General features: G+C 44.9%; 1 protein-coding gene across 1 annotated transcript; it reads right to left on the minus strand.

The window, feature by feature from the left end:
* Positions 1–501: 501 nt before the first annotated feature.
* acbd3 (acyl-Coenzyme A binding domain containing 3) lies at positions 502–11,061 on the minus strand. The gene is made up of 8 exons (XM_071917735.2): positions 10,759–11,061; positions 8,864–9,005; positions 8,114–8,254; positions 7,666–7,824; positions 7,089–7,263; positions 5,847–6,093; positions 4,707–4,994; positions 502–3,340 (listed from the first exon to the last, which is right to left on the minus strand). Exons 1-8 carry the CDS (start codon positions 11,036–11,038, stop codon positions 3,126–3,128), a joined length of 1,647 nt encoding a protein of 548 aa, XP_071773836.1. The 5' UTR covers positions 11,039–11,061; the 3' UTR covers positions 502–3,125.
* Positions 11,062–12,650: the final 1,589 nt, after the last annotated feature.

The raw sequence follows: 12,650 nt of genomic DNA on the forward strand, positions 1-12,650 counted from the left end.
CCTTTCTCTGTTGTAACATCCCACATGCACTCTGAAACGCATGACAGACAACGCAGATTGTTTTCCGAATATGAGTAACATCCGCACTTTTTCCTGCCTTCAGCACAAAATGTGTCGCACAGGAAAACAGCGTGTGGATGACACATTCACCGCCAGCGGAAAAAAAAACGCCACGCCAAGGCCATTGTGTTGTTCGAAGGAAGTCTTTGGTGGCTTCACACATTCCCATGTTGGCACTTTCTTATATCTAATTTTAAATCTCTCTTCTTCTCAGCAAACCGAACTGAAAGAGGCCTCCCCCTCAGTATGAGGTCAAGGTCAAGGTTCAACCCAGGAGGCCAAAGGGAGGCAACCGCAACTTTCCTTAGATGTTCGGTCGAGGTGGTGAAGGTGAAGATCTAAGGAAACTTAAAATGCACAAAAGATACACTTCAGAATTAACCCCAACAGTGTGAAATTCAAAGAATGAAAATGGAAAGAAAGAGACAAACTGTCCAGTACTAGAGATGAACATAAGTTTAATCAAGATTAAATATATGCCCAAAAAGATCTTCCAACTCATAAGAGATCCAAACAAGTCAAAGCAATACAAAAAGATGAGCTTTTCTGTCATGTCAATAGAGTCTTTCACTTTTACACTTCCGAAGAGTTTTGGACTTTCATTTGGGGTAAAATGTACATATATCTCATTCACCATACTTTACAGTGCATTGATTCTCAAACCCATGGCCTTCTCCCACATCTAAAAACCCATACATAAACTCATTTATAGAATTATTTACATACAAGGCTTGAACAAGTCATCTCAACACCGTTTGGTGAGCAGTAAGTACTTCAGAAAAAAGAACATTACACATCAGAACATATTGGGTATTTCTTGAACTTAATGGCTTGGCTATACCATAGGTAGTGACATTTTGTTACACAATTCATTGTATGGACAAGAGGCAGGACCTACCTCCGATTCATATGCTTTGACCAATTGACACTCAGCAAGGACACTGGAGGATTCATTAATTTGGCTTGGGATTAGATGCAAGTTATTCAGCCTCAGTGTCTTTAAACTTCGGTTGCATATACACATAACAAAAATGTACAATAATCCTCAGCTCGATCAGTGTGATAAAGTGAAACCAAATGTCTCTGACGTCCACTGAACAGGGACCAAGCCCAAAAACATGAATGATTCCCCATTCAGCAACCATCTTTCAGAAGTAGATAGAACACAGTTCATACAGCATTGCTGACAATGCACCTAAGGTGGTAGGTTTTGGACAAGTGATACACAAAGCATGCAAATGCGATGTGAGGTGAAACAACAGAACACGACTAAATTGTGGCAAAGAAATAAATTTCAAAAAAAAGTTTAAAATCCAGCTTTTATATTCACTTAGATGTCACAACTGAGTTAGTAAGCAACCACGTCACCCAAGACACGAGAATGAGTCTACATCGTCTCTGTTTTTTCACGATACCATATTTGAGATGACCAATTCAGTCGATTCATATCACAAAGAAAGAAAGGTACAGAAATACTGTGTATTTTGGGTTACGGATTTTCAATTTCTGAGCACTGTAGAAATGTAAGTGACATGACCCCGAAACAAACATGGAATATGAATTTTGAGTTGTTAGCTGTCACATGTGTCATAACTCAACATAGCATCTCCACATGACAGACACTACACAGAGTGATCAACAGCAGAACCTCAGACATTAACATGACATCTGTCCCAATACTTTTAACTAGCTTCTTTTCCTTGACTCTGTTTTTTGATATGACCTGATGAGCAAGAGATCTGGATAGCCGATGACTTAATGCGGTCATCCTCTAGATCGTCTAAGTCATCATGTGGGAAAGAAAACGTGGAAAAGTAGAGGGGACATGGCCCCCGAGAAGCACTGAGGCAACTGCTTGGAGATGAAATAAACTGAAACAGCATCGCACAGACACAAAAATTATATCTATCCTAAGAGAAAGGGAGAATAATAAATATTTATTAAATGCTTTGTTTTTAGACACAATCTCATTCTCTTACGCTGTATCCCATACTGAGATGCTTGACTTTGCAGGACCGGAAGGCCCTCAACCATACTTTCCCATGTGCATGTTATTGTGTACTCACTCCCTTACACCCCTGACCGATTTTGCCCACCCTAAACCATAAAATGCCTTCTTGTCCGTCCTTCATAAGCTCAAGTCAGCAGACTCAAATCCCCAAAAAGAATCCTATAACCTACTCCTGGTGCACTTCTGTCGATCTGAGAGGATTGCATCAAGCAATGAGGGTGATGAATAGACGGTTTCTGTCCGGTGAGAAGCGAAGAAGCGCACCGCTTCCACCAATGCAATCCTCTCAGATCTGCATATTATACACACGCTGGGGTAGGGAAGAGAGTGTGGGACTACTGTTTTACAACTAGAGGGGTGACTAACTTTGTGTACACTGGTGTTTCTTATGTGTGTGTGAGTGTGTGTGACTCTGAGGCCCAGAGCCTCTGTGGAACAAAGGCAGTGTTCTGTAGTGCATCTGTAATATTTGATTTTCAACATTGGAGTACCTCTGTTCTCGTGGGACAAACGACCACTATTACCACCCGACAGGAAACCTGGACTAGTCCGGTTTCAGCTCGAGGTTAAGAAAGCGTCACTCGGGGCAGAAGCAGCCGGAAGGCCACGTCGGACAGTATGGGCCAGGGGGTTCAATGGTGACATAGAAGGGGCCCGGGGTGAAAAGAAGTAAAATACAATATGAGAGCAAAGTCCTACAGTTTGGTCTCTATGTGAGCGCAGCAAGGACAGGTGGTGAATACACTACAGGAATACACACGCTCCTTCAAAGGGCTCAGTGAGAGGCTCTAGCATGGGTGCATCCTGGGACATACGAACATACATCCACACACACATATATAGAAGTCCAATCTCCGAACTAGAGCTCTAGACGTGTCTCTTTGTCGCCCTCTGGTGGTTCTGTCCAGAATAGATCTGGCCTCGCTTCCTCCGTCGCACACACACAGGCACACAGGCTGCCGCTGCGCACACACACCCCCACCCACACATACACTTACTTACACACACATACACATACACACTCCTTGGCTCCCCCCGGTGTCTGTGTTCAGGCTTATCTGGTGTAGTAGACTCTGTAGTAAACACTCTTGGAGCGCCAGAGCGAATAGGAGTTGTCGAACTTGAGCAGGTAGACCCCGCGGCCGGGGTACTGGTGGCTGCCGGCGTACACCTCCTCATGACAGTCCCGCCGGTACACCGGCACGATCTCGTCCACCTGAGGCTTGCCCGCCTCCTTCTTGGCCTTCTCCTCCTCATTAGGGGGGTCACCTGAGGGTGGGCGAAAAACAACGATACATAAAGTCAATGGAGGAAAGAAGGAGAGAAACAAAGCAGTGACCAATGAGTCTCTCACCTTTTCAAATGGCTATATTATAGCCAGGGACGGAGAGTAAGAGAGAGACAGGAGAGAAAGCTCTGGCAGGGTTTGATACTAAGCCAGTAGAGGCACGAAGCAGGGAAATTAACCACTTGACTATCTGTGCACTGCTATCATTATCCTAACAAAGCCTACTCATGAAGAACCGAGCCATTGAACAACACATCAAAAACCATTATACCATGGTAACCACATCAGATATCAGACTCGCTTTTTATTTGCCAAGTGCAACTGGCGCACCCAAAATTTCACCTGGCTAAATTGGTGCGAACACAATACAAGACTGTTACACAATACCAGACTGGCATACTAGGTGCAGGACTAGGTGCGGTATACATTCAGACCTGAAGAACTGTTCAAGGGTAGAAGCCCAGGTCACACTAGGCGATTTTAACACAGATTCTAAACCCAATCTGAATCTGGGCTAGTCGGGGCTGCAGGGGGGGCACTCTGGTCATATCATGGCCCGATCTGCTTTTTTTCCAAACATGTTTGATTTTGTCTGGTCAGGCTCGTCTAGTGTGAAGCGGTACAGGACCGAAATGTGAGAGTGGCACTGGCAACAGCCAATGGGAAGTTAGTTCAAGAGGGAAGAAAAAGAAAACGAACCAAGAGAGAAGTCACTTTTAACAACACCTCCACCAACTCATAGATAGTTTATATCAGCAAGTTTCCCAGCTCCACTCCTGATAAGTTGCTATGCAATTTAATTTGGAGGACAAAATCTGATACAAAATGGTATAAAATGGCAGCGAGCCTGGATCAGCCCACCTAAGTATCCAATTACAAATTAAGTGAAAGAAGTCAATGTTACCTTTGTAATAATGTCACTTCACAATACATTTGTAATGTAAATGTAAACTGTAGCTTCTGTACCATAAAGCAAGAAACAACAGAACACCTGTTTTGTAGGCCTAATTGCATTTACAGTGAACTGTTGTGGACGAACGGGAAAATGTTTTTGAACGACAGAATCTGTTAGTGTGTGATCCCTCATCTTCATGTGTGTGACGCCCTATCTTTGTCCCGTCGTGTAGTGTGAACAGCCTCCTGATGGGATGGCAATCAGACCGGTCATTTAGTCTGAACTTAAGAGTCGTGTAGTTTGACCTAGGCTTAACAGCTAATGTGCAAAGTACAATTAAGCTGATAAATAGCAAAAGATCCATAGATGATAGGTGTGCAAAATACAACTAGGTTGATAGCTTGAATATCTTTAGCAGTCTCACTCGTACATACTCCCCACCCACGCCTCACCTTCATCATCCTCGTCCTCATCACTGGACTCGGACACGTGCACGCTGACCGAGGCAGAGGCGGCGTCCGTCCACTCGAAGAAGACCCCGAAGCCGATGTCGTAGTAGTCCGTGGCGAACTCCCAGAACAGGTAGGACCCCTCCTCGTGGGTGGGCACGCGCACCGTCACCACCTCGCCGCGGCCCACCGTGATCACACTGTCGGCGTCCTGCCGGATTTTCTCCTTGAAGTCCTTGATCTGCGGCCGCGTCCACATGGAGGGAGCAGCTATCACCGGCGGGGAGTCTGCTGTGATGAGAGGTTTCATATTCTATGTTAATGCTTTAAGTTTAAGATGAACTCCATTGATCTCTTGAGGGGAAACTGGGTCTTTGCAGCAAGAATATGGCTGAGATAAAAAATACAATAAGATAAAGACTATTTATTAAAGATATAAGATAAAAACATCTTCATCATGCTAACACAGGGTTCCTATTGGATAGAAAGAACTGATAAATGTGAAATTTCATCACAGAAGATAACTGATTTCTTACACATGGACTTTAAATGTCAAAACAGCATGATTTATGCTATGTAGACTAACAGGCCAAGTATGCCGTCTGTCTATGCTGGGTGTGCCTGCGTGCGTGCATGAATGCATGCGCACATGTGAATCATGGTAAAGATTTTCCTTTTGCAATTGGACATTAATCTTACTTTTCTATCCATCTATCCTCCCGCTGTTAAACATTACATTCAGAATGAGCAGTCACAGCACATTTAGTTGGGTGAAGGATGCTTGTTTGTGGTCTGGAATCAAGCCAGGGCCTTGTTTATTTCTGGTATGAGTGCTCACTCGCCTGTAAGCAAAAACTGGACGGACGATACCTAAACCGGTCAGCAGGCTGGGGAGAGACTATCATGTATCACTTGTCCCCGCTCATCTCCTCCCTGCCCTCCAGGGTCACATCACCAAGGACACAGCAGATAAGGATAGGGTTTCTGGTTTGGTACAAAGCTTTGTTTGTGTGACAGAGAGCCTTCTCCCCCTCCTCTGCACCCAATAGCTGTGCATAACAGCACATAATGCAGATTCTTTCTGGTTGAAGTCAACAGTCAGTGTGTGTACGTGTGTGTCTTAATGAGACCTGGCCCACCAACCTAGTAAAGGCCCGTTCTCTGAGACCTCCTCTGCAGGCTCGGGCTCAGGCTCCCGGTCCATGCTCTCTGAGTAGGAATCCGACTGGCCTCCATTGACGGTAGGGGCTTCCTCGCCAGCTGGTGGCGACGCTGCACACAGCGGCGCTGCTGCCAAGGCCAAGGCGGGGCCGGGTTCGCCGCTGCTGCAGCTGCTGGCCTCCAGAGTGGCCTGCACCACCGCATCCTCCTGCTGCTTCTGTAAGGCCGCCTGGGGCGAGAGGGAGAGGGAGAGGGCACTGACTCAAGATGTTGTAAACCAAGCCAGGGAGATAAATCAAAACCATGCTGCATGTGGAAGGAACTGGAGCACTGGACCTGTGCTGCTGCTAGCATAAGACCTGAACATCTGCATGCATGTAGGGCTGTGAGAGTATGCCTAGAATGATAATGCTGATTGTTTTGCTCAATAATGCACTCACAATTATTAGTCTTGATTATTTGAGGAACAAAATGATTTTATTGTTCTTTTTGCATCTTGTATCAACATCTTGAACAGTGTCCGAAATGAACAAATCGATTTACCGGCCAAATTAATGAATATACATTTTTCATGTCCCTACCCATTTCAATGCTATTTTGTGTACAGAATCAGTTAGTGTGTGAGTTTTAATGTAAACCCTGCTCACTCATTTATACAATGCATGTTTTTTGTCTTAGTCTTGGTTTTTTTCTTTTTAGTGGCCTAACACCTGCTATGTGTCGCCACATGGGAATAATGTTACCAACTGTATAACGAAACCATTCAAATGTTATCTCAAAACCTTACCAGCCAGTGTGGCAGGTGGCCCTTACTGAATTTTTTTTTTTTTTTAAGATTTATTTTTGGCATTTTATGCTTTATTGACAGAGAGATAGTGAGAGAGAGACAGGAAGGTATGGGAGAGAGAGGGGACATGCAGCAAATGACCGCGGGCTGGATTCGAACCCAGGTCGCTGCGGGAAGGACTGAGCCTTATGGTACGCGCTCTACTCGGTGAGCCACCGGGGCGCCCGGCCCTTACTGATTTAGTAGCGGGTGTTCATTTCAGACCATGCTCTTCATCTTCTCCAATTCATGTTTGAATTAAAATGGAATGTTTCAATATTGGCAATCGCCTACAATTATTAATTGCGGAGTCTAAAATCGCGATATACAATTAATTGTGCAGTGCAGCCTTACACTTGCATCCATGTCTACCCCTCTGTCTGTCAATCCGCCCCTACCTGTTGCTGGGCCAGCTGGACCTGGTAGAGCTGTTGCATGTACTGCTGGTAGTGCTGCTCCTGTAGCTGACGGATGAGGCCCAGCTGCTGCTCCGGGCTGTTGGGGTACTGCTGGGCAGCGTACTGCTGGAACTGCACCGCCGTCTGGGCATTCAGCGCCGCCATGATCTGTTGTCTGTGGAACAGAAGAGGGGCATGGAGTTAGTGAAGATGGAAATAGGGGGAAGGGGAGGCGGGTTGAGAGTGAGGAGGTGTAGACAGAAAACAAGACAGTGGGGTGGTGTGGTGAGTCGGGAGACGGTTCTTCAACTGGAGGACCCACGTTCAAGCCAAGCACCCGTCCCGCTGAAGTGTCCTTGAGCAAGACACTGAAGAGGTGCTGCTCTGTCGCTGAGAGGGGGTGAAAAAATAATTTCTCTACGGGGATCAATAATGCATCATGTTACATTAAATTAAGACTTTGAAGGAGGGGAGCGTAGGAGCGTGTCATACTGGGGTTACAGCTGGTGCAGAGCGTCCCCTTCCCTTCACCAAAGCCCAAGTACATATGAACACACACACACACACACACACGTACTTCTGCTGCTCAACCCGTAGCCTCTCCTCCTCTGCCTGCCTCCTTTCCTCTTCCTCCCTCTTCAGCCGCTCCTCCTCCTCACGCCTCCGTCTCTCCTCTTCCTGTCTTTGCCGCTCCCTCTCCTCTTCCTCCAGCCGCTGGCGCTCCTCCTCCTCTTTCCTAGAGAACGACACGGAGAGAAGTGAGGGATGAAAATGATGCGGATGAAAAATCATAAACCTTCTGTCCATAAAATACCTTCCTATGTTTTGTGAAAGCCATGTCACAGTAAACTCTACAGCTTTCAAGAAACACAAACAAGGGAATATAATAGTGCCAGATATAACCCATCCACCCAGAAGAAATGCTGCTTTGCCAGTTGCATATAGGACAAACTGAACCTGAGTCTGTTTTTAGACATTGTAGCGGGGTGCATCTTCCTCAGGGGAACTGAGGCCGGACACCTTACCGTTTCCTCTCCTGCTCCTCCTTCTCGATCTTGTGCGAGGTGACGTAGGGAGCAAAGAGGTTACAGCACTTGTTGAGCAGCTTCACAAACTCCACCATGGCCTCCTCCTTCTCCATGTTCCCCAGGGCGGCCCACTCTTTCCTACAGACAGAGTGAGGTGGGAGGTGAGGACAGACAAGAGAGGCAGCTGGACACACTGGGTCGCAGTTGTCAGAATGTTCTTTGACTTGGGTTTTTTTTTTCAAAGAATAGATAAAAACAAGGGGAAATTATGTCTGAAGCAGTCATACCTAACATAATGATAGAAATTAGTTTTAGCTTTTAATTAATCCCAGAACATTAGAGAAAATCTATGTAAACGTGATGATTTTAGCAATCACCACCAATTTTCCATAAAAAACAATTTTGAGTTGTGCACAAAGAGAACAACATTGTGCACAAGTGAACCTTTTACAAATGAAAATTAGTGAGTGCGTGGCAGGAATAACAGATGTCAAAGGTTTGCTCATGCCTTCTGAAATGGACTGAATGGGCAGGCGTGTGTGTGTGTGAGTGAGTTAGTGAGAGAGAGAGAGAGCGAGCGAGCTAATGAATGAAAGAGGGACAGAGCAAGAGAGAGAAAGCTCTGCTCTATGCCGTTTCCTGTTTACTGAAACACAGCGGAGCGCTGAGGCTGGATGGCCTGCCAGAGTTCAAAGGTCACGCGCACGGACACACACGCCCACACAGAGAGCTGTCAGCTCAGGTTACCTGCGGTCGTTGCCCAGGACATCAAAGAAGCCCACCTCCGGCGAGGCGTCTGGGTTGTAAGGGCCCAGTAACACCTGTTTGTGCAGAGCCACCAGCCGAAGCTTCTCCTCGTAGGTCGGGTGGAAGGCCTTTCCATCTTTATCTGAGAACAGGAACATGGAAACATTCATTTGTATGTCAGTGAAAGAGTTTATGCAGTGGGAAATGCTAGTGAATGCTTATATCCTAGCCTACACCTTTCTTTGTACAATGTAGAAGCTGCAACATTTGTAGCATATAAGGTTTCATACTCTGTTTGTTCCCAGACTACAGGGTACATAACAACAACTACACTTTTTCTTGTGCTCTTTGAAGCAAGCCTAGACACTCTATGCCTCCACAGACAAGCATTAAATTTAACAACAATCAATATGCCAAGATCACTTTGCCCAGAGTGAAGCCTCTATTCAAACTAGATCGAATGAGGTAAGATATGTCGATACAACACAAGGCAGAAGGCCAAACCCTAGCCAGCTAAAAATACAATGCACAGATTACTATTGCACAGGGAGGCAACCAGGTGCAGAACCTGTTTGCATAGTCTCATGTCATCTGAAGTACTCTGCTCTTATAATAAAAACAATAAAAATGGCCAGTGTGCAAAATGGCTGACTCATGAACCTCAGGATGTTTGCAAAGTGACCGTTGAATACACCTTCTGTTGGAGAATTACTTGGCCTTTTCCTCTACAGGTAAGGCGGGGCAAGAAAGGCATGATTGTCATTTAGCAAACTTCCTCTAAGGCTGACAAGCTAGTAGGTTTAGATCAGAGTAATTGCTACATGTTGGTTAAGCTGTGCTGCTTTAATAACCTAGTCTTCACTGTCAAATCTGAGTGAGATGAAAAGAACTCAAATAAACTCAAATATAGTGATGTATTGCAAGCATAAATTCTTCAAGATGTGTACTGAATGCACAGCATGCAAAATTGTATGACTGTAGTATATGTGAATAGAAAATCTGAAGTGATGCTGTTAGCTCAGACTTTCCAGGTGGAATGGCCTACCAGTTTGAATGCATGCAGATCACAAAAAGAAGTGATCCACTTGCACTTTTTCTTTGATTTTCTGCCAAGAGCAGTAGCAGCATGGGAGTAGTGTAGACAGGAGGCAATTAGGTTGTAAAACACAGGCGAGTAGTAACTAAGCCCTGTGAGCACTGCACAGCCCGGCCTGAGAGAGCACTGGAAACCGTTTTTAACAAGTTGAGCTGGGACTTACACTGCTCATGTGTACACATTTCTCCTAGGAACTAACGTTACTACAGCTAGAGCAGGGACTTGTCGGTGTCTAATGAGTTACATGCACACCCCCCTTCAGTCGCAGCCAACGGGGCAATGAATGGCAGCGGATTGTGTGTTTCTGTCAACGTAAATTTCCCAAACAAATCACCGAGTCCCTATTCATTCAGGAAGGTGAGCTTCATAGATTACTAACTATGTAGAGCAGTCGCATGACTTACTGACTCATGACATGTCAAGTTACCCTGGCTAAACCCAGAGTACAGCCAACAGTCTGGGTGAATATGCGCTCAGGCCACAGCCAAGGCAAGCAGCGGTGCGGATACCTTGATCGTGTAACTTATCTATATGTGTGGCTAACTGCCGTCATCAAAGCATTGATTTAGCTTTAGACAGCCTGCTAGCAGCTTGTTAGCATTGCTGGCTACATTGGCTAGTAGCTAATGCTGCGGCTCGCATGACAACAGGAGCCCGGCGGTGACAGCAGCTAGCAAACCGCTAGCTATCCCAACCTCAGCTAGCGAGCGATTCATCTCATAATGTAACGTTAACGTACCATTCAAACCCATCTAGCCATATGCGGTAAGCCTTTACGGTGATCGCCAATATAAAATACCTTTAAAAAATTTCAGGGCCATTCCGTAAAGCTCTTGCAAAGCAAAGCCCCATTTCCTCTCTATCGTAGATTTGGCAGTCTCGCCTTCCTCCCCATCTTCTTCGCCCGCGGCGGCACCCGGCTCGCCGGTCTCGGGTCCCGCGGGCTCGGGGTCCGGTTCGCCCACCTGTCCCTGCTCGCCCTCCGGATCGGGACTGAGGGTGAGGCCGTCGATGGAGACTTCGAGCCGGCTAGAAGTGCCATTGTCGAGGTCGCCGCTCTGAACCTCTGTCGCCATCATGCAGAATGTCAGCTGAAGCGGCCACGTACCTACTTCCGTTCAATTTAGCGGAAGTTCCGGGAGATTTTTTTTTTTTTCGTTTCGGATGTAAATAATGACGTAGATATACTGCTGTAGCCGAGGAAACAGGATTTAATGTAATTATTTCCATGTGCTGGTCCACCACACAAATTAACACTAACAAAAAAATGCAACTACACCCCCCACCCCCCACCCCCCTCTCTCTCTCTCTCTCTCTCTCTCTCTCTCTCTCTCTCTCTCTCATACACACTAGACACTACATAATGTACTGAGTATTTCTATTCTGTCTCCCCCATTTTTCTCGTACCCCATATACTACATGCTCACTTTGAGGCAACAATTGTCTCAGGGAATGTCCTTGTTTCCACTCATTTCTCAGTGACAGCATTGAGGTCTCGGGCCAATTTTCAAAAGCTCATACTATGTTCTCAAATTTAATCTATTCTTGAGAGGTTTTGTATTTTGGACTAAGATAATGACTAAGTACTAAGTTGTGATTTTCAGACTGTACTCATTTACTGCTTCACAAACCCTTCACAAAGCTTTGCCATGTGAATGTAGGAACATTGGCTCATCAGAAAAGAGAACAGCTCAGCAAGTTTTAAAACTGATTTTTCACTTCAATGTGTCATCTGTTCATTTTATCCTGTTGGTGGAGGGGGGTGGGGATGGATCAATTGTTGATTTTCCTCTAGCATTTCTGTAAAGAATAATCAATAACAAATGTTTTGCAATCAATTTAACATTAATGATACATATTGCTTATAAACTATTTATAAAATAATGATAATTTAATTATTTTTTCAACCCAGACAATACAAAAGCCAGATAAATAAATACATAACTCAGTGCTGAGTGAAAAATACACAAGCAAAAGAACAAAAAGCAACCTACTTCTGAATCAAAACAAGCACAAAACAGGTGATGGATTATTCAAATAATTCAATTGTAATTCAGTACTTTTGCCAGTAGCCTACATTTTGTGGTCCTTGTTGTATTTTGTATGCAGGTTGTGTTGTCTTTCCCAATAAAATGCATGGCAGACTATATACTTACTTCATGGTCTTCATGGTCATGGTTACACTACTTCATATGCTTTACCACTTTCATATTAACTGAGCAATCACATTCTCTTAGGAAAATGTAACGTTTGTAGTTCCTTTATAAGATCTTTCAAATACACAAACACTGAACTCATAAGATGGTTGACATTTTGACATATCCCTGCAAACTTCTGAGGATAACTTCCCTGTCTGTCTGTGGGCTAAATGGATAGTGGCCAGGCTGCCTTTAAAGGTGTGAATATGCCTATGTTTGTCTACAAAGAGGCAGTTGCCTTGTACTGGAGATGGCCAGTACAAATCCCCAGGTGGTTTTACTGTTTGATGTTTGAAAGTGCAGCCTGTGAACCACAATATCTGCATTAATCAACTTAGAACTGCCCTCTCCTTTTAATCTAATTAAAATATCAAACAGTATCATGTGCAAATCAATATTGGATAATGCCAGTTATGAACAAATTAGCACTAAATTAAATGCATATCTGTTTCATCAAGTAGAAACAACGCTTTTCAACACTTTGCAGAGTGCC

Source organism: Centroberyx gerrardi, chromosome 18, assembly GCF_048128805.1.
Source record: "Centroberyx gerrardi isolate f3 chromosome 18, fCenGer3.hap1.cur.20231027, whole genome shotgun sequence".
In the NCBI taxonomy this organism is placed as follows: domain Eukaryota; kingdom Metazoa; phylum Chordata; class Actinopteri; order Beryciformes; family Berycidae; genus Centroberyx; species Centroberyx gerrardi.